General features: G+C 41.4%; 1 protein-coding gene across 2 annotated transcripts in view; it reads right to left on the bottom strand.

Annotated features, from left to right (window-relative positions):
* The window catches only part of nvl (nuclear VCP like), a 40,724-nt gene extending 22,602 nt beyond the window's left edge, over nt 1–18,122 (bottom strand). For both annotated transcript variants that reach the window (XM_061745532.1, XM_061745533.1), the window contains exons 1-12: nt 18,064–18,122; nt 14,523–14,597; nt 11,181–11,251; nt 9,168–9,220; nt 8,978–9,068; nt 8,835–8,901; nt 6,043–6,240; nt 4,925–5,027; nt 4,667–4,743; nt 4,376–4,510; nt 3,449–3,550; nt 2,052–2,169 (exon numbers count right to left, since the gene is read on the bottom strand). In XM_061745532.1, coding sequence (XP_061601516.1) covers nt 2,052–2,169; nt 3,449–3,550; nt 4,376–4,510; nt 4,667–4,743; nt 4,925–5,027; nt 6,043–6,240; nt 8,835–8,901; nt 8,978–9,068; nt 9,168–9,220; nt 11,181–11,251; nt 14,523–14,579 — 1,072 coding nt within the window. In that variant the 5' untranslated portion in view covers nt 14,580–14,597; nt 18,064–18,122. The remainder of the gene's footprint in view (nt 1–2,051; nt 2,170–3,448; nt 3,551–4,375; nt 4,511–4,666; nt 4,744–4,924; nt 5,028–6,042; nt 6,241–8,834; nt 8,902–8,977; nt 9,069–9,167; nt 9,221–11,180; nt 11,252–14,522; nt 14,598–18,063) is intronic.
* Between the last annotated feature and the right edge of the window lie 4,777 nt (nt 18,123–22,899).

Below are 22,899 nucleotides of genomic sequence, written 5' to 3'. Positions count from 1 at the left end.
CTGATCCAGTTAGTTGAAATGAGAAGTTATCTCTATGATTCCTCCTCATTTCACTACAAAAACCTTAATAAACTTGCTCCTAAAGCTGCCACTTTAGGAGCGCACGGGCGGGTAGTGCGGTGAGTAAAAGGCGAGTTTCAGCCGTCAATCAAAATAACGTGGGGGCCCATAACGCTTTAAGTAGGACAGAGAGCGTCCAATGTCACGCAGCGACGTGATAGTTGGACACTCGCATGCAGTACTCGAGTTGTAAAAAATAAATCAGGGAGGATGTTGGATTTGATCATATGGGGACAGATAATTTGTGCTGATTACAAATAATATAAAATATTACAAATAATAGCAGTGACCAAAACAGCTGCAGAAATACTGCAGGAATGACATAGCAGCAGTTAAATGCAGCCTTCTGTAAGCTTTAAATATCCACTGGGCTTACATCAAATACATCAAAACACAACAATAAAAAACACTTTTCTGAACTTATCAATATGACTCTGTCCTTCACAGGATAAGTAACATGGATCACTGCAAAAACTCTAAATCTTAACAATAGGGGTGTAACGATACACTAATCTCACGATACGGTACGATACACGATATTGAGGTCACGATAACGATACAATATTATAGCAGTATTTTTTTAACAACCTTGAATGAGGAACATATGACTAGAAAATTTTTTATTTTATTTGAAAGACACAAAATACAAAACAATGCTGTGCGTTTGCCCTATTGTTCCAGTTTGTAATGCTTTATAACTGTTTAAGTTTTAAAGAGAAAGCCAGGCCAACCATTTTCCACAAACTGAACTAAAAGTAAATGTCAGGTTTGCATTATGATCTTCAGTTTCATACAAGTACAAATATTTAGCCACAAACTGAATAGTTTCTCTCATGTATGATTTGACTTTTTTCTTTTCCAGAAATTTAACAACTAAAATTAAATAAATAAATACATACAATTTTAAATCATAAAAAGATTCATGCTCACCTTATAAGTGTAAGAGGAGATTTATTTTTGTTAAGAAGGTTATTTCATTATTTTATAAAAATATTCTTTATATTCTGATGTAAATCAGGGACTATAATGACACTAGTCAGTTTATCTGTAGTGATTAGTCTGTTTTAGATTGGGCGGAGTGATACGCCACAGTACGGCACTAGCTGCTGTGTTGATGTTCTAAAATCCTACACTGTTGAGGGACATTAAAGTACACTGGAACTCAGCAGAAGTTGTCCCCGTGTTTATCCTACTCACGACCCCAAAAAGGTTTAATTTAATAAGGTAAGGCTTAACTCTACACCAGACTTAAAAGTTCAGAGCTCAAAACCCTGCAAGAGTCCCGTGATTGGGACCAAAACGGTACTACTTTCTTCTGAGCTAGTCAGATTTTCATCCGCAGGTCGAGGCGTGGTCGGATGCGCGTTACTAGTCAACACAATAGATTAATATTAATAACCCAATATCGTGATACAGTTTGTCACCTCCACGACACGTATTGTGATGTTTTTGTATCGCGGAATTTCGTGGCACGATATATTGTTACACCCCTACTTAACAAGAATATTTGTCTTATTTCTAGTTAAAATGTCTCATTTTAGTAAAAAAATCTCATTACACTTAAAACAAGACTCATCACTGAAAAAAACAACAATTTTCACCTGTTTCAAGTAGATTTTCACTTAAAATAAGTAGAAAAATCTACTTAGAAAAAGATTTTTTTGCTTGTAATAATAAGATAAATCTTGTCCCACTGGCAGATTTTTCTACTTTTTTCAAGTGAAAATTTACTTGAAACAGGTGAAAATTGTCAAATAAATAATTTTTCTGGTGATGTCTCTAAATGTTGAAATAGCAGTAAAACCACATTCATTGATGAAATGGCATAAGGGATGGCAGTTTTACAGGGGGATGATTTGGACCGTTTTTATTACAGGGGGGGGATGCTGTCCCCCTCATCCCCCCTCAACTCCAGTACTGCTCGCATGCAGTTACACGGTGTTAGCGACTGTTCTGGCCCCGTCAGGGGACGGTGAGTGCTGGTGTCCTACCATCCATGCAGGTCAGCAGCTGGGCCACAATCCTCCGCTCCATGTCTTTGGAGGCCACCTCTCTTTTAGGAGTGATGGCATCGATCTCGTCTATGAACAGGATGCACGGTGAGGAGCTCTGCAAGAGACGGAGCAGGAGGTCAGAGGTCAACAGGATCTATGATCACTGACCACTGACCTCAGGAGTGGCTTTGAAAATGTTTTCTATTGCAGGCAGGGCTGAGGATCTATTCAAATGTCAAGAATCGATTCTATTCCGATTCTTAAGATTCAGAATCGGATTCGGAATCAGAATCAGATCAAGATTTGATTCGATTCCGATATTGATTTGGGTTAGTGTTATTAAAACTGTTTTTTGAGCTGTTGCATGAATTATATGACTGTAGTTATGCAAAATATTAATACTAGTATTAATACTCGCGGTTCTCACTGCTGTCTTTGCTTCTGCCGACTCAGAATGAGTGTAAATAAAACCAAAAGTGGGCAGTGGTGGACCGTTGCTGAGACTGTTTTAGCCGTGCTGTCCACGTGAACACATCCTGCCCTTCAGCGCCACCTGCTGGCTGCACTGCCCCATATAACGGATGAACCTGGTAGTAGAGCCCTGCTGTTTTCTTCATCCCGCTGCATTTCTGACCATTACCACTCCCGCCCGCTCCCACAAAACTCTGAGAATTCATGCTTCACAATGAGAGAGATGCATTGATGTTGTGTCTTCTCCCCCCAAGAGAAATGTTGTCCTACACAAATCTATCTGTTTTAATGTTAACATGATCATTGTGTAGCTTGATGGTTAATTGACAGTTCATAGCTCACATGACCGAAAGTTAGATGCAAATCCATCATTGTCATCATTTGCACAAGCTATTTCACCTTTCACACACGCATCAATTATGTGATTGAGGTTATAGCAACGAGGCTGTGAGTGGCTCAAATAACACTAATAAATAACATAAAATAAGCAAAAGTTAATGAATGAAACAAATTAATTTAACAAATGAATCACTTGTCCATTACATATCTGTGGAGGAAGAGAATGCTGCTGACCGACTGAGGTTCCAATCCCTCATCTCTCTTCCAAAATGCTCCACAGACACTAAACACAGTTTCTCCAAATATCTGACTGGCCTTGCTTCGTCTTTGTTTTGTAAAGACCTTGTTTGAGGTTCTTTTCCATCTCATTGATTTCCATCTTGTCTCTGGACTACATCCCGATCCCACAGTGTTGTTTTTAGCCGCCCGCAGCAAAGTTCAAACCGCCCGCTCCCGTCAGATTTGCGTTGGTCCCGTGGGACCCGGCGGGGCCCGATCCCTCTACCTGGTAACTCCTGGCTGCTCCGACTGCTGGTCTGCAGCTCTGTATTGATTATTAGGGTGTAAGGGTGGAGAGTACTGACCACGGCCAGATCAAACAGCTCTCTGAGCTTCTGCTCCGACTCCCCGGACACGCCCGACACCAGCTCCGGGGCCGACACCTTCAGCAGGGGCAGCTGCAGCTCCTGGGACACAAGCACACACAAACACGCTGGGAAATTACTCTTCATTTCTTATTAAATAATAACTTGAAAATGCAAAGAGAAATAACTGGATTTTTTTAGACTCGTATAAAATCACATTTTCAACTATTTAAACAATTCTCATTTCTCTTTCCTTCTCTACATTTTTTATATTCTTTTAGACATTAGATCGGGGGTGGGCAACCCGCGGCTCTAGAGCCGCCCTGGTGGCTCCTGGAGCTTTTTCAAAAATGTTTGACCATTTTTTTCCTTTTTTTCTTCTTTTTTTCCCCCTTTTTCTCTTTTTTTCTTATTTATTCTTTTTTTCTCCCTTTTTCCTTTCCTTTTTAATCTTGACATTTCGACTTTTTTCACAAAATTTTGGCTATTTCCTCGACATTTCGACTTTGTTCTTAAAATTTTTACTTTTTTCTCGACATTTCGACTTTTTTCTCGACATTCCAATTTTTTTCCTCAACATTTCAACTTTTTTCTTTGGTCATTTGTCTTCATTCTAAGGCTGATACAAGACTTTTCATTTTTTGCGGCTCCAGACATATTTGTTTTTTGTGTTTTTGGTCCAATACGGCTCTTTCAACATTTTGGGTTGCCGACCCGTTTTAAACATTAGATCCTTTACGTCTCTGTTTAGCCCCGCCCCTCTAACATTCCTCGCCACCTCGGCAGAGAAAAGCAGCTGAAACGACTCAAGTCAGGTCCTGCAACGCAACAGAGCTCTCTGATTGGCCGCTGCTTCATCGGCGTCCCAGAACCCCCCTGGTCCTCAAACATGTGCAGCAGGTTTCCCTGGCGTGGTGCTGAGCTCACCCCGGCCACGGCCTGCGCCAGCAGCGTCTTCCCGCAGCCCGGAGGCCCGTGCAGGAGGAAGCCCCGGGGGGGAACCATCCCCAGGTGCTGGTACACCTCCGGGTGGCGGATGTGCATCAGCAGCTTACACACCTCCTGCAGATCAGAACACAAACACACATCAACGTGGAAACTCCACCTCCTTCTGGTGCATTATTGATACGGGACATTTAGAGAATAAAAGCAATAATATGATGCCGTATAGCTGCTGCTGCTGCTGGTAAATGTGGGAGGATTTGTGCAGGAACCAACCGTCAACGTGTCTTCGTTACCGCCCACGTCTTCAAACCTCAGAGCCGGGTACTGAAGCTCAAGGGGTTTAGATTTAGCTGCAAAACAGAAACAAACGCTTTACTAACAATAGTGCAGCGCAAAGAGCTGTGGGACCTCCATAAAGGTCTCGGACAAAAAAAAAAAACTTCAAGACAGTAAAGACAGTAAACTCCAGGGGAAAGTCCGGTCTGCAGTATCAGGTCTAGACTATCTGGTCTAGACTAGACCGAGCCGTACCTTTCTTGTTCAGGGTGGGAGTCTCCGCAGGTTCGGCTGAACTTTTGGCTCTTTTTCTGGACTTTTTGTGACTCTTCTCGGGCTCCAGCGCCGCCACGTCCACCTGCACGGGACAAGAGCACGAGGCAGTTTGAGTCTGAACACAAACACGTGCTACACGTCAGGCTGGCCACTCTTTATTCTTCCTTCACTACCCTGCCGTGTTTAAAATTCACCAAAAGTCCAGAGGTGGTTGGACACAGACAGCAAATTAACAAACTGGAGGCATAAAATATAAACTTGAATTTACATAGAAAACATCAATTAAAGACTCAGAAATATACATTTGTTTGTGTCTGTAGGTTCTCCCTGCTTGGAGAAGAAGCAGGATTGCCGGACATAATAGAGATGCGTTGATTTAGTGTCTTCTCCGTCCCACAAGAGGAAGGTCTTTGACAAATCAATCTGATTTAATGTTAACATGATCATTGTGGAGCTTGATGGATAATTGATAGTTCTTAGGAACCTGACCCAAAGTTAGATGCAAATCCATCATTGTCATCATCCACAAGATATTTCTCCTTTCACGCAGCATCAATTATGATTGAGGTTATAGCAACGAGAGTAGCTGTGAGTGGCTCAAATAATACTAATAAATAACATAAAATAAACAAAGTTAACGAATGAAACAAATTAATTTAACAAATTAATCACTTAGCCATTACATTTCTGTGGAGGAAGAGAATGTTTCTGACCGACTGAGGTTCCAATCCCTGTCTCTCTTCCAAGATGCTCCACTGACACTTAACACAGTTTCTCCAAATATCTGACTTGCTTTCTCTTTGTTTATTAAAGACCTTGTTTGAGGTTATTTTCCACGTCATTGATTTCCATCTTGTCTCTAGACTACATCCTGATCCTCCAGTGTTTTTTTTAGCCGCCCGCAGCAAAGTTCAAACCGCCCGCTCCCGCCAGATTTGCGTTAATGCAGCCCTCTAGTCTGCTCCCTCGGTACCGTCGTGGTCCAGTCTGACATTAGAAGAGTCCCCGGACCCCCGGACATCCTCCCACTGACTTTGAACCAGCTCCACATCCAGGTGTTAGGTCAGTAAACGGTCCTGCCCGCGGCGGTTACCTACTTTAGCCGCTGCATGAGCCGGCTCGTCTCCGCACAGGTCGATGCAGATGTTCTTCCTGGGGGGGGGCTTCCCTTTGTCGATGAACCAGCCCCCGGGGGACACCAGGGTCCCTGCAGGGTTGGGGGGGGCGTTGCTCTGGCTGGGACTGCTGGGACCCGCGCCGGCCCTCCGGTACAGAGACGTAACGGAGCTGTTGAGCTGGGAACAGTGAAAACGGGCCATCACAATCTGGTACACACAAGTCACACTTAAAGGGGACCTATTATGGCATCTAATACCTATTTTAAACAGGCCTTGAATGTCTTAAAAACAAGTTTTTGATTGTTTTTTGCTAAATAAATTAGAAATTCAGTCTCTGAGCCATGTCTTTATCATCCCATTCTCTAACCTCATTATCTATGCAGGATTCTGAGTGGGCGGGGCTATGATAATGAGGCTCTGTGCTGATTGGCTGCCTGAATGACGCGATACACCACTACGGAAAAATGGAGGAAGCTCCGGCCGGCGGAGTTAGTTAGTAATCATGAGGCGTTAGCACGCATCACGCCAGTCGTTCCGTAACGACAGGAGCAGAATCTTATTGGCTCGTAGATCCACATCACACTGGACGATCATCCGGGCGGCTGTACAGACACTGCAGAATTTGGTTGTTTCCTCCTTCTCTGAGTTGGCAGGCTGAGGGGAGACCACTTTATATATGTTAAAGCAAGAAAAAACCTGTTTTTCATAATTTTCCTTTAAATATGAAGCTGAGACTGAAGGGGCCGAGGGACGACGCCACGCCAGTCCTCCCCTAACGAGAATATTACGTTTATTTGAAGCACATGAAGCCAGCAGGGCTGGGCCACACGGACATACGGCCCAAAACACAAGATCTCTGAAGTTCTTTAAGAACACACATTTTGATCATTTAAAAAAAAAAGAAAGAAAAAGGAAATAGAATTCAGTCTAAAACTGAGCTTTTCTTAATTATAACAGTGATGAGAAGGAGTAAAGTAATCCCTGGTTTTTGGCGGGGGTTACGTTCCAAAGAACCTGTGATAAGTGAAATCCGCCAAGTAGCAACCTTTAGTTGTTTTTTTTTTACAATTATTATACAAGGCTTCAAATTGCGGTGATCAGCCCCACCACGACCTGATTAATTGGATTTGAACGGGAGAAAATGAAAAATTATTATGAAGAAACTACAATAAGTACAGTAGGATAAATTGTGACTGGTGCGTATTTCACTGCTCTTCTGATGCTGCTGCATCCTGACTCGCTCTGTAGCGTCTTTTCCAGAGAAGAACATAGTTATGGGTTGTTGTTGTTGCTCTTTTTTCTTCTGGGCAAAAAGATGCTTCTAAACCGACACCATGGATTATATCTGAGACTGTAATGAACGATTCATCAAAGGTCCCGTTCTTGAGCTGCTGCTGAAGCTCATTGGCCGTTCTCAGCTTGTTGCTAAGAGACCAACGTTATTGACACAGGAAGTGAAGAAGCGGGAGACTGTTTAGCCAATCAGAATGCAGAACACGATGCACAATGTAAATCCGTGAAGCAGCGAGACGTGAAAGGTGAACCTTTATAGCCAGGGATTACTGTATCTTCATTATTTAAATAAATAAAGTGCATTCCTTCATTTATCCTGAAATAAATCAGTCATATTGAAGTAGTATGGATCTGGGGTTGATCGTACTGAGCGTGTGGATGAATTGGGGCTTTCAACTGTAACTGGTGATGTTCACAGCAGCTGGTTTTAGGGGCGGAGCCTGGCACTGACTCCGCCCCTCCCTTCTGACACATGTGCCTTATCTGAGGTGGGGTTTTCAGCCCTGTGCAGCCCACTCTCTCCCAACGCCCAACGGAGCATGGTGTGAAGCTGGTTGGAGGTACAGGCCCAGTCCCAATCCCCCCCTAGTCCTACTTTTCAGCTCTACCCCTAAATTTTGCGCGTTCCCGTGAGGGTAGTGGTGTCCCAATTCCTCTTTGCATGTAGGGGTAGTGGGGCTAACGAGGGCTAGTGTGTATCAATCTAGCCCTTCACAGTGAGGGATTTCAGATACTGACTCGCTGACCGAGGGCCAGAAAAATTTCCCAGAATGCTTTACGTCATCATTTGCAGACTGAATAAAAAAAAAACATGGCGGACATTTCTCATTTTTAGTGAATAAAATCTATATTTTGAGTTAGTTTCTGCATAAAAATGCGTTTTGATTATATTTCTAGCGAGAAATATATATTTTACTTTCATAATATTCACTCAGTGAATGTACATAATCACTCGCTTGCTCGTTGTTGCGTTGTATCTTCAGATGTCGCCAGAATAAAGGCTGATTTATGGTTCCGCGTTACACAAACGCAGAGCCTACGCCGTAGGCTCTGCGTCGATTTAACGCAGAGCCATAAATCGCCGGCGGCTCTTCTCATCCCCGAATACGTTGGAGCAAATTTCTTAACAGGCGTTATTTGGATAAACTGAGCCCAGGTTGGGGATCTTAACGGTTACTTTTACGCCTGAAAAAATATTAAAACTTAATAAAGTGGCATATTGACAGCGCTACAGCTGAAATTAAAACAGCTTCTATCTCTGGGCTTCCTGATATGGTGTGACGTATGTGCAAACGTAACTACGCAGTCACTTACGTACCCGAACGTAAACCACGCAGTGACGTAGCAAGTGGTGTCCCAATCCCTAGGGAACATTACAAGGACCCTACCCCTTGTGGCTTCATTTTTAGGGCTAGTGGTAGAAAGTAGGGTGAACATTGGGATTGGCCCAAAGATGGGAAGTCCAGATGTTTTCTTACCGTGTTGTCCTGGATGTGGTCGTCTGTGTCGTCGGAGGATCCCTCGGAGCTGCTGCTGCTGCCGTCCCTGCACACACAGCGGGGGAGGATCCGTCACACACGCACCCCCCTCACCTCCACCTCCGCAGGGGAACACACCTTACCCAGCTTCACTGTGGCTGCTCCGGGCCTTCTTGGCCAAGTGTTTGCTCTCCAGCTCATCCAGGTCCGAGTCCTTCCTCACGGCGTCATACGCTTCAGGAACCACATCAGACCAGTCACTCACAACACATCATAATGTTATCTTCATATGTGGCTCATCACATTATGAACTAAACCAGGTACCAGTCTTACCTTTCTCCACTTGGATTCTGAACGCCGTCTTGTTTCTTCTGCCGTAGTCCATTCTGCAGAGACCACACATCAACAATGTTCATGTCCAAACGCTCGGCTCCAACACACCTGGCTCATATTAGAGGCCCCTGGTGCACTTGTGTAGGCAAGGCAAGTTTATTTGTATAGCACAATTTAACACAAGGTTATTCAGTGCTTTACATCAACATTAAAAGCGGCAAGATACAATTAAACCGTAAATAACAAATAATCAAATAAAATGATAAGAAAAGAGGTAAAATAATAAAAAGCACAAGTTGTTAGAGTAAGGGCAGTAGATCCAGCAGGTACATCTCATTCTTACAATGGCAAGAATTACGTTTCTATACGGTCAAAACGTACAAAGAACGGGTCAAATACAGGACTGTGTCAGAAAATTTGAATATTGTATAATAAGTTCTTTATTTTCTGTAATGCAATTAAAAAAAACAAAAATGTCATACATTCTGTAATTTTTTGAGATAGGATATTTGAGTTTTCTTAACATTTTAGTTTTTTGTAATTGCATTACAGAAAATCACAATATTCTAACTTTCTGAGACAGTCCTGTATAGTATTACAAGGTAATCTGTGCCGAATCGTGCGGTGAATCAAACCAATGTGACAATTCTACGTCACAATGCCTGCATTCAGGGTTTATTCATAACGGTTTTCAAAAATCATAAGTATTTAATTTAAGAGTACACTTAAATACCAAATAGGCCTAGATGACGGGCTGACCGGGGTCCAGTCAGGTGTGTCTGTGCAGAGAAACATCTTAGACAGACCAGGGGTTGCAGAGCTCCGTTTTACACCACTATACAACCAGCTCACCTCTCAGCTGCTGTTTGGAAAGTTGCAGTCTGCTTTAGTTTTCAAGTCTAAAATCCATGAAATTGGACCAGAGCAGCAGCTTAGCGGCCTTTTGAACAAGAGTCCAGGGAAACTGAGTTTTCCGTTTCACAAAGCGAGGTTACTTAACCTTGAATAAGAGGGTTCAGTTGAGCTGGTTTCAGAGTCTGTTACCGTGGTAACTGACTCTAAACCTGGTCAAGAGCAAATTTACTTCAACATACCACAAGTTACTTTCAGTCTCCCCCCCTTCACGAAGCTGAAACGCAATCAATTTAATTTTTCTAGCATTTCTGTCAGAATAGTATATTATGGTATATCCATGCATCACAAATATCACGTATGTTCATACTTCACACGAAATATCCTGGGTTATAAACTATATAAGCTGATATTTACTTGTTTACTTGTATTTACTAAATGTCGGTTTTATTAACGACGACGTGGATGTTGAACTACTTTAATCTATTAGAAAGTGAACGAAGAGATCAAGTGATAAGCCCCGCCTCCTTTTTTTCAACTCACATATAAACGTTCCAGTTTTATTTTTTTTCCAGTTGCCATACAGTCATCAAGCAGACGAATTAACATGATTTAAAAGTTGATTCCACTAATTGCTCAACCCGAGTAGTTTCCTGGTCAGACCCTTCAACGTTCAGACTGGATTCACTCGTATTTCTCAGCATGAATGATTTTATCCTTTGATTTTTTCATTCATCTGAAACCGCCTGTTACGTTTGAGTTACCTGTCTGAAATATCTTTTAGCCTACTTCGTGTTCAACCCTTTCAAGTTTTTTTTAATCATCTCCACCAGGATTTGGCCTAGGTGACCCTGAGAGCAACGTACAACATTCAAACGACACTTGTTAACTCTCTTTCCTTCGCTGCAGCAGCCGTGTTTGGACTTTTGTCTCAATGTGTGCTTGTATTCATTGTATGACTGCATTAATATGTTCATTTCTAGCCAACTAAAGAAGGAAGATCACGTCCCCTTACGTCCGTGTCCATGGTGAATCACGGCAACGCGTCTCCACTGATGATGTTTTTATGGTGGCGGTGAGTCAGAGTCAACATGAACAAACTCTAAACATCTTTCCTGAAACCCAAAGCTCAGAGTTTGTGAGACGCGTGGAGTCACCTGCCTGTATAGTCTCTGAAGGTCCAGGGCCATTTCTGACAGGTCGACATATTCCCTGTTGCTGGAGGCCAGATACTGGAGAGAAACACAAAAACACCACCAAACAAAGATCACAAAGGATCCACTTCAGGACAACAATGAGGAAACTTGTTCAGGTGTTCATGTGAACCTTGTGAAAGGTTCTTCGTCTTCCTCTTATGACATAATAAAGAAATGTGTTTGTTATCATGTTGCAGAGCTCCTTGGTCTTCAGTGAGCTTCATACCTTCAGCGGTTTTTATGTGCTGGTGCCCGACTGAGAACCAGTTCTTTGTGTTTCAACAGTACCAGGAACCCGGACCTCCCCAAATACTGAGTCCTGCTTTGTTAAAGAGCCCCCATCATGCTATTCTGACCCCCTTTCATGGATCAAACACCACAATCCAGTCCTTTTACTTTGACTGCGGCTCAAAAACTCTCAAAAACAGCGCCTTTTTTGTCTTCGAAAACTCTCTAAATTCCAGTTGGATTCTTCCCTGATGACTATGTTTTATCGTTCTTTCATCGAATCTGTCATCACTTTTTCTTTTATTTGTTGGTTTCAATCTTTGAAGGTCAAAGACAGAAACTTGTTCAATAAGGTTGTCAGGCTAAGCAGTAAAATCATTGGGTCGGCTCAACAAACTTTACAAGAACTTTATAACAAACAGCTGATCAAGAACTCCATGTTGTCTGATTCTCACATCTGTTACACAAACAGTTTCAGTTTCTACCATTAGTTACTGCTTAGACTCCCTTTTGTAAAGACAAACAGATCCAAACACTCCTTTGTTCCTCCGCTATTGTTCTTTTAAATGCAGGAAGGAAAAGGTAGTGGGTGAAAAAGCCTTCCCTCTTAAAGGGGACATATTATGGCATTTAATGTATATTTTAAACAGGCCTTGAATGTCTTAAAAACAATCTAAAGCTTGTTTTTTCTACATAAATCAGAAATCCAGCCTGTGGGCCATGTCTCTAGTTGTACCCCTTCTCACCTCATTTTCTGTGCTTCATTTTAGGGAAGGGGGGGCTATGATAATGAGGCTCTGCGCTGATTGGCTGTTTGAATGACGTGTAGGAGGGGAGGAGAATAAACCTCGCTCCGCCAGAGCAGCCGGCTGCGTCGTACACAAAACGAGTCCCATGAGAGAAGCTTCTCCGACAAAATAAAATCCATTGCTTTATTTTTTTTGTATTGGACTGTCCTAACTGGCCGCGAGTTTAACAGTTTCAGTGTGGACGGACAGCGTACGATGTCACGCAGCTCGATAGTCGGATGCTCTCATTCAGTTACACGCTGTAAACGGATCGGAGCCTCATTTACGGTTCTGCGTTAAATCGACGCGTACCCTACGCCGTAGGCTCTGCGTTGGTGTAACGCGGAACCATAAATCAGCCTTTAGTCACTGCGCGCTGGCCACGCAACCCCACGGCGGGCGCCCGGCACATGGCTCCGGGCGCATCGCCCGTTACCGGGGATCAAACCGACAGATTTGCCTGAAAATCTCGGAGGGTGAAGCTGGTCCAGCCTGGGACAGACCCCCAAGGACCCAGCTCCCAAACCACCCGGGAACCTGGATGATTTAACCCGGATCCGCTCCGCCGCGGCGCCGCGTCTGACTGGCTCAAGGAAGGACTGCTCCAGCAGCGGAGAGAGCTGGTTGTGGGCGTGGTTTCAGCAGCGGAGGCCGAACCTCTGCGCCTCGGGTGACGTCACCCTAGGCGCAGATTTTAATCAGCTCAAAAAAACCACGTGACACTGGGGGACTCTGTAAGGTGGGGGTCACAGACCTTGCAGAAATTCATGGTATTTTGTCTCCCCTGTGCTGGCAGGGTGAGGGGAGACCACTTTATATATGTTAAAACAAGAAAAAACCTGTTTTTCATAATAGGTCCCCTTTAAGCTTAGATCTATACTATGATGTGTAACCTATTGTAACTTATTATGTATATCGGTATTTAACATTGTGTGCTTCTCCTGTTGCGAAACTGATCGCCCCCTTGGGGACAAATAAAGTAATTGATTGATTGATTGATTGATTGATTGATTGATACATGTACGAAAAACTCTCCGTTTGGTACATGGTGCAGCCTGAAATCTTCATTTTCTGCGTGCTGCTGTGAGCAACATGACAGCCCTCCCCCAATCTGCTTCCTGCTCATTCTTACCGTCATCAGACTTGACGACATTAACCCGGGACAGAAACAACAGGAGGAAGTTTCCTTTAGAAGGTGACGGCATCCGAGGGGGTGGAGCTGACTTTAAGTAAAAATAGATGCATGGATGCATGGGCTGGGTTGATCTGCACTTGGAGTTCAGAGAACCAATCTGCAGATGCTTGTGTGAGCAACAATGTATGTGTGTTTTTATTTATTTAACCCTTGTGCTGTCTTTGGGTCAAAATGACCCAATTCTTCTATCCTTCTTTCCTCCTGCCATGGCATGCCTTTTTTACCCTCCTTTACTCCCTTTTCTTCCTACCTCCCTTTCGTCATTCATTCCTTTATTACCTTCTTTGCTTTTCCTTCCTTCTTTCCTTATTTTCTCCATTCCTTCCTTCTTCCCTCCCTTCTTACTTTCATTTTCTCCCTTCTTTCCTTCCTTTCTCCCTTCTTTCCATATTTTCTCCATTCTTTCCTCCCTTCCATCTTTTCTCCCTTCCTTCATTCCATATTTTCTCCCTTCACCCTCCCCTGACCCAAAGACAACACAAGGGTTAAAACAGAAGCTCCTGCTTTTTCATAACTTTACTGCTTCATCAATTGTGCACCTCTTAAAATGACAAATGGACGGCCGGAAAATTGTGTACATCGTTTAAGTCCATTTTGAACCTCTGAGAGTCACAAAAAGCTCAATAGGAGAGCTTTAAATCCTGCCTGAGTCAAGCTGGTAGAAGTAACTAAGAGAAGTTGATTAACAAAGACAGGAAACCCCAATCAAGCAGCAGTGTGTCGTGAAAGGAGACGTCAACGTTCTGGCTTCACTTGCCAGTGGAGATGAATCCTGTTCAAAGCAGCGTTCATAAATACAAGTCAGCACAGTAACAAACATCATCTACTGTTTCCATTAACCTTTAAAAAACCCACACTGGCAATATTCTGACTCAGGAGTTCATTAAATGTTGGTTGAAACTACACTGAAGAGACAATGATGTGGCTCTGTGTTTGTGGGAAAACATGGCGGTTGTTAAACGCTTCAACCAGCTCTGAGATGGAGCGAGCAAGAGCCCGGCGCCGGGTTCACGTTGGCGGAAAAGTGGCGTCTTTTTAATCCTGATGTTTAAGATAACAGTGAACTTGAGAAGATGCAGAAGGATGAAACCTGTACCTGTTGGACTCTCTGTTTTAACCGGCCGTCCAGCCAGCCTCCCCCTCTGTTATTCATGTTCTCCCGCAGGTCAGCCTGGAAACAAAGCAGTCGCAAGAAGCAAAGATTAGAGCTGAAAAGTTGGTGCACGGGCAACAAAAGGCGATTACAACTAATGAGGTTAACGATGTAAAACAGCATCTTAGAGGTGGACTCTCTAGAAAGTAAACATGGATAGATGCAGGGCCGCCGCAAGGAGTGTGCGAACCGTGCAACCGCACGGGGCCTCGTGCTATGGGCCGTTTTTTTTTTTTTTTTTTTTTCCCTTATAAATATTAACAGTCACGTTCCATTACAGATCTAAATGTGTAGTAGTCTGTGCATATCAATAAATATATGTGCAATGATGCGCGTTGTTCAATACAACTGCGTCAGACCAAGTGCAGACAAAAGCTGCTCTGATCCAGACGGGTGGAGTTGGAACAAACTGTCACACACAATGTCGAGAGAACGAGACAGATTCAGGAAATTTCCATCAGGGGATGAAAAAAGAAAAAAAGAAAAGAAAAATGGAAGAGTTTAATGCCTCTCTGAAAGGCTCAATCCGACCCGAAAAACTCAAAAATGTTGCCTCCCTCAGCCATTTAGCACAGGGCCTCGCAAATCTCCCAGGCGGCTCTGGATAGATGTTCACCGCTCTGCGGAAAGCTGCGTCTACAAATTCTGAAATAATTTAATAATAATGCTTCTTATAATTAAACATTTAAGACTCTAAATATATCATAATCTACAGTAGGCCTGTGTTGAAAAAAAAATCGATTTTCCAATTCTAAATCGATTCTCATGAATTCCTAAAAATCGATTTGTATGTCTAAAGATCCATTTTTTTTTCATCATTACAATTTTGGTATTTTTTTGTTTATGCCCAAAAAAGGATGTTTTGTTGGACATAAAGTTTTTGCCTTTAAATATGTTTAAAGGTATGAAACCATTAAAGTTTTCAGTTATAATTGCATGAATTGTCTATATTTCATTACTTTATATACTGTCTTGGGGTTACATTTTTATAAAATGCTAAAAACCAAATTCTTAAAAATTATAAAATCCAAAAAAACACCGTGATAAAAGTACCTGTGTCATCAACAGAGCTGTGCAGACCGTGATGACAAGCTAATTAGGACCATTAATTAGAATCAGGTGTGACGATGAAGGGAAACATCTAAACATGCAGGACAGTGTAGCCTGGAGGACCAGGGTTGGGAAACACTGGCCTAGATCATGTTTTACTGTATATTGGAATGTTTCATGTATGTTTTTTTTGCTTTAAGATAATGATTTACATGTACGGTAAAGTTTAACGTAGGTTTGTCGTGTTATTTTGTTTTCTTTCTTTATATCTTGTTTTTAACTGTCACCGCAGTATTGTTCATGCACTTTAATTTGTCCAGCTGTGTTTACATTTACAAGACTAGGAGACAGTGAGGAAATATGCAAAATTAAGTTGCTTACTGACTTTTCAGTATTAGAAACAAAGCAGTGCACTGTCCTGGTTTATATAAAACATGTTATTAATGTTCATGCACTTTAATTTGTCCAGCTGTACAGTGTTTACATTTACAAGCCTAGGAGGCAGTGAGGAAATATACAAACGCACTTTCTTTGTACATTGTATGAAGTTTTGGCATTGAATAAATGCATAATTAGTACCGCTGGGGTGGCAAACCGGGGTGGTGGTCCCTCTGTTTAAAAAGGGGGACCGGAGAGTGTGTTCCAACTACAGGGGGATCACACTTCTCAGCCTCCCGGGGAAAGTCTACGCCAGGGTACTGGAGAGGAGAATATGGCCGATAGTCGAACCTCGGATTCAGGAGGAACAATGCGGTTTTCGTCCCGGTCGTGGAACACTGGACGAGCTTTATACCCTCCGCAGGGTACTCAAGGGTTCATGGGAATTTGTCCCACCAGTCCACATGTGTTTTGTGGATCTGGAGAAGGCATTTGACCGTGTCCCTCGTGCCATTCTGTGGGGGGTGCTGAGTGAGTATGGAGTCCGGGGCCCTCTATTAAGGGCTGTCCGGTCTCTGTATGATCGAAGCAGGAGTCTGGTTCGCATTGCCGGCAGTAAGTCAGACTTGTTCCCGGTGCATGTTGGACTCCGGCAGGGCTGCCCTTTGTCACCGGTCCTGTTCATAATTTTTATGGACAGGATTTCTAGGCGCAGCCAGGGGCCGGAGGGGATCCGGTTTGGGAACCTCAGGGTTCATCTCTGCTTTTTGCAGATGATGTTGTCCTGTTGGCTTCATCGGACCGGGACCTCCAGCATGTGCTGGGGCGGTTTGCGGCCGAGTGCGACGCGGCAGGGATGAGAATCAGCACCTCCAAGACCGAGGCCATGGTTCTCCACCGGGAAAGGGTGGCGTGCCTTCTCCGGGTGGGTGGAGAAGTCCTGCCTCAGGTGGAGGAGTTCAAGTATCTCGGGATCTTGTTCACGAGTGAGGGAACGATGGAGCGTGAGATTGACAGACGGATCGGTGCAGCGTCCGCAGTTATGCGGTCGATGTACTGGACCGTCGTGGTGAAGAGGGAGCTGAGTCGAAAGGCGAAGCTCACGATTTACCGGTCAATCTACGCACCTACCCTCACCTATGGTCATGAACTTTAGTTTAGAGTAGTGACCGAAAGGGCAAGATCGCGGATACAAGCGGCCGAGATGAGTTTCCTCCGCAGGGTGGCTGGACGCTCCCTTAGAGATAGGGTGAGGAGTTCGGTCACCCGGGAGGAGCTCGGAGTCGAGCCGCTGCTCCTTCACATTGAAAGGAGTCAGCTGAGGTGGCTTGGGCATCTGTACCGGATCCTCCTGGACGCCTCCCTAGGGAGGAGTTCCAGGCATGTCCCTCCTCCCTAGGGAGGTGTTCCAGGCATGTCCCACCGGGAGGAGACCCCGGGGAAGACCCAGGACACGCTGGAGAGACTATGTCTCTCGGCTGGCCTGGGAACGCCTCGGACTCCCCCCGGAAGAGCTGGAGGAAGTGTCTGGGGTGAGGGAAGTCTGGGCATCCCTGCTGAGGCTGCTGCCCCCGCGACCCGGTAACGGATAAAGCGGGAGAAGATGAGTGAGTGAATGAGTGAGTGAGTAAATGCATAATCACAGACGTTTTCCTTTTTATGGGTATTTTTTCTTTTTCAGTCACATATATCGTTGATGAAATTTCTTACAATATATTGAATATCGTGATATTATCGTTATCGTGGGCCACATATCGCCACAGTATTGAATTGTGAGTTACCCGTATCGTCCCACCCCTAGAATGATGTTCTGGTGGATAAACTAAAGCCAAAGTCTCCACAACACCTGCTTGAAACGTGTGGAGCTACTGAATCATGGTGATACCTGGTATTACCCGCATTTATCCTCTTTTTTGTTTTGTTTTGATTCATTAATGACGCAGTTACAAAAAAAGAGAGATTTATCGATAATTGAGTTGTATTTTCCAACACTAAGAACAGTTTCAAGTAAAGGGACGTACGTTTTTAGCCGGTTCTGAGTTAAAGGAGCTCCTACCTGAAGGAAAACAGCTCCACGTGGGTCCCGGTGCTGGAGAGCAGGGTCGGCTCCACTACCGAGCCGCTGCCGGAAGCCCCGCCCCCCGGAGCCCGCTCCACCAATCACGCAGCTCCCGCGAACCCGCTCCACCAATCACAGCAAGGTCCCCGCCCACTCACCCCGTCTTATCCAATCAGATTAAACTCGCTGACATAACCCGGAAATATGTTGCTTTCCTTTTCGTTTTTTTTTTGGCCAGAAAAAACTTTATTTGTTTTGGCGACTATATGAAAACAGACAGATAAGAGTTAATTTGTGTCTGAAGAGCACATTTTATCAATCCCATAACACTCAAAAATACCTGAATTTCACCACAAAATCACTGGCCAGATAATCCTTAAATGAGAGTGAATGAGGCTAAACAGCTAGAACTAATTATTTACACCCAGATAAAGGTGTCAGTACAAGTCAAGCCCATATTGTATTGTAGTTTTTATTGATGTATCAGAACTGAAACTAAAATGCAAGAATGCCCATTTCATTTGTTTCCAGGGGCAATTACTCTGATAATGTCTTGCATTTTTCTAATCAACACAGCAGTTTATGGCAGTAATTACAGAAGATTACAGGAACAACCACTTCAAGAGCATTCAGAGATATTCTGACAGAGGCCCATCATAAGTCCTGACTCCTGTGGGGAATAGCTAAACTTATTCAATGAAATCCTGCCCTGACAAGACAGATCCGAGTCTGTTTATGGACCAACTAACCTGACAAATGCCAACCTGTGTTGATTAGGAATTTTTTTTTCCCCATAAGTGAATCAATAAAGAAATTTGTAGAAAAACATTTCTTTTTTTTATTGAACTTTTTAGAAAAAACAACATATAATGATAACATAGATACATATAATCAAAGATACACATTATACATTATACATTGTCCCTTTTTTTTCTTTTTGCTAACACACAAAACCTAACCAGGCCCTCACAAGGGAGGCCTAACTAAGGAACAGATGAGTGATCAATGGAGAAAAGTAATGGATGAACAAAAGTGGCATACAGAAAACAAAAACATTGGTAAATGCAAATGCCTATCACTGATATCCCATTAAATGGAAATTAAAAAAAAAAAACAAACATAAAATGCAACAATAATAATAATAATACATAAATAAAGATAGATAAGATCAGTCTGTGGGTAGAGTCTTCAACGAGTTAAAATAATCTATGAAGGATTGCCATTTATGAACAAATTTAGCTGAGTTGCCTTTTACTGAATATCTAAACTTTTCCAATTTGAGAAAAAACATAACATCACTAAGCCAAAGAGCAATAGATGGAGACTTGGGGGATTTCCATGAAAGTAGGATACGACGTCTTGCTAAAAGAGATGTGAAAGCCAATACTTCTGACTGTATGGGGCTGATATGTGAGGAGTCAACAGAGAGTCTGAATATTGCTGTGAGAGCACTGCAAAAACTCAAAATCTTACCAGGAATATTTGTCTTATTTCTAGTTAAAATGTCTCATTTTTAGTCAAAAAAATCTCAATACACTTAAAACAAGAGTCATTACCAGAAAAATAACTTGTTATTTTACAATTTTCACCTGTTTCAAGTAAATTTTCAGTTGAAATAAGTAGAAAAATCTGCCAGTGGGACAAGATTTATCTTCTCATTACAAGCAAAAAAATCTACTTGAAACAGGTGAAAATTGTTGTTGTTTTCCAGTGATGAGTTTTGTTTTAAGTGTAATGAGATTTCTTTTTACTAAAAATTAGTCATTTTAACTAGAAACAAGACAAATATTCTTGTTCAGATTTTGAGTTTTTGCAGTGAGGGGCCATAACAACATTTTTCACCAGAACTTTAGAATAGAAAAACATTTCTTTCAACCCTTTCCAAGTGTAGGTCCTTGCTACTGAAAACTAGGGACATGGTTTTATACATACGGCATAAAGGAAACAAGGTTGTCAGAGAGCAGACCACATAACTCCAGTTCTTAGATCTGTACACCGGCTTCCTGTCTGTCCCAGAACAGATGTTCAGTCCTGCTGTTGGTTTATAAATCTCTGAATGGTCTCGGGCCAAAACACATCTCTGGTCCATCATATAGAGTTAGAACTAAACACACCCGTGGAACAAACTCCCAGAATGCATCAGAGCTGCTGAAACTCTCAGCTAATTTAAATTGAGGTCAAAACCCTTTTCATTTCCTGCTGCATTTCTGCATTCTCTCTCAATGCACTGTAACTGTTATTTCTTGCATTTCTTTTGGTTCATCATTTTTTAAACTGTGTCCGTCTCTATTTTTAAACAATTTTTTACTTTTGAATGTTTTTTGTAAAGCACATTGAATTGTCTTGTGCATGAAATGTGCTATAAATAAACGTGCGTGATCAGCAGCAGGTCTGCAGACCTTTATACAAGCAGATATTTTGGGAGTTTGCAGGTCTGCCAACCACTGCCAAGGGTGAGGCTTTAGCGTTGTTTCACAGCTGCAGAAACTGAGCTTACTATAAATCCTCTGTACACAACAATCTTCCAGAGGGAAATGTGAGGCCGTCTGTCTGACAATGATCTGGGAAACACATGAATATTTATATCAGAGTAGCTAAAAAAATCTAATAATTAAGCGTTTGGAAAGTCTAGTCAAAGTTTACCAGTGGCTACAGAGGCCGACGCTCTCTACGTTTAAGAAGCTTTTGTGCTCTTGGATGAAGCTAATTGATTATTTTTATTGGCTTTATATTAAATGGACTCATTTGGAGTTTAACTCTTATTTTTGGTGGTGTTCAAAGCTGAATTGACTTCTGTTGATGTGTTCAGCACTTTGTAACTTTGTATTAGGTGCTAATACAGCTTATTATTGTTGTTTTATTCTAAATAACTATAGCAAAAAAAAATAAATAAATAAATAAAAAAAAAAAATATATATATATACAGTATATATAATATAATTAATATATATATATATATATATATATATATATATATATATATATATATATATATATATATATATATATATATATATATATATATATATCTCATTGCTACACACAAGAGATATGGTTTAAAAAGAAACTACACACTTTTCCTATGAATATATCGAGATAAAAATGAGACTGCAACAACTAGCTATTGTACCCCGTTTCCAGAGGTATATAGTAACGAAGTAGATGTTGTTACACTACTTAAGTCGTTTTTTTGAGGATTTGTACTTTACTTGCATTTTTTTTTTATCAGGACTTTTACTTTTACTTCACTATATTTAAAAGTTAAAAAATATAGTTTTACTTCATTACTTTGACATTTGCCAACTCGTTACTCGTTACAAATTAAAATAATCAAAGAATTATATTTTGCAAGAAAGAGTTTATTTTTTTAATTTATTGTATTCTATACCACATTTCATTCACCTGAAAGTGAAATAAAAAAAACAAGGGAAGGATCATTTTTTGTTGTGTTGCTTCTTTTCATGCGTACTATAAAATACTTGTACTTTTACTTTTGACACTTGAGTATATTTTTTTCACAAGATACTTTTGATACTTTTGATTTAATGTGAGCTACACTGATACAAATATTGTGCTTGATCTACTTAAAAAAAATAAGTGTACTTTTTGCATGAGATTATTATGTAGATCAAGAAAGACTAGTCTTTGTATAAACTACTTAATTTTTTGTATGTAAATAATACATTTTGCAAGTACAGTCAACTTAATTGTGTTAAGTTTGCTTTTTTTATCAAAATTAAGTTGACTTTACTTGCAAATGAATTTTGTACATACTAAAAATGAAGTAGTTTATACAAAGACTAGTCTTTATGATCTGCATAAAAATCTCATGCGAAAAAGCTGCCTTAATTTTTTTAAAGCAGATCAAGCAAGATATTTTTACTGTGGTGTTCTACCTAAACAAATAAAGCATGTTTCATCTAAACGTTGGTCAATCTGCCCAATAGATTAAAATTGTTAAAGGAATAGTAAATACAACAAGATCATTGCTTGTTGTTTGTGTGTAAATGAAAAGATTGCCTGGGATTACATAAATACTGCTTGTTAGGGTAAAAATGCACAATGTCACAATGTTTTTTGAACAAATGCAGATTAAGTTCAAAACTAGATGTATTCATAAAGCAACAAACTTAATTTTTAATTGTTAATATCACAGATTTAAATATGTTATATTTACATGCGCTTAGATTTATTTTTTTCAGTGTACTTTTACTTTTACTTTCACTCAAGTCATTTTCTTATGGGTGACTTTAACTTTTACCAAAGTCTTTTTCAGTTATGGTATTTCTACTTTAACTTAGTTACTTTTTCCAAGTACTTTATCCACCTCTGTCCGTTTTTAAAGTGTTTATTGTGATTCTAACCCCCCCCCCCCTTTAAAACTGCCACCCCCCCCTTTCCATCCCTTATGTCATTTCATCAATGAATGTGGTTTTACTGCTATTTCAACATTTAGAGTCATCACCAGAAAAATAACTTATTTGACAATTTTCACCTGTTTCAAGTACATTTTCACCTGAAATAAGTAGTAAAATCTGCCAGTGGGACAAGATTTATCTTCTCATTACAAGCGAAAAAATCTTGTTCCACTGGCAGATTTTTATACTTATTTCAAGTGAAAATCTACTTGAAACAGGTGAAAATTGTTGTTTTTTCCAGTGATGAGTCTTGTTTTAAGTGTAATGAGATTTCTTTACTAAAATGAGACATTTTAACTAGAAATAAGACAAATATTCTTGTTAAGATTGTGAGTTTTTGCAGTGATCCATTTTACTTATCCTGTGAAGGACAGAGTCATATTGATACGTTCAGAAAAGTGTTTTTTATTGTTGT

The sequence above is a fragment of the Cololabis saira genome, chromosome 17 (genome assembly GCF_033807715.1).
Source record: "Cololabis saira isolate AMF1-May2022 chromosome 17, fColSai1.1, whole genome shotgun sequence".
Classification (NCBI taxonomy): Eukaryota; Metazoa; Chordata; class Actinopteri; order Beloniformes; family Belonidae; genus Cololabis; species Cololabis saira.
Note: the sequence above shows the minus strand (reverse complement) of the source record. Positions and strands in the feature narration are given on the sequence as shown.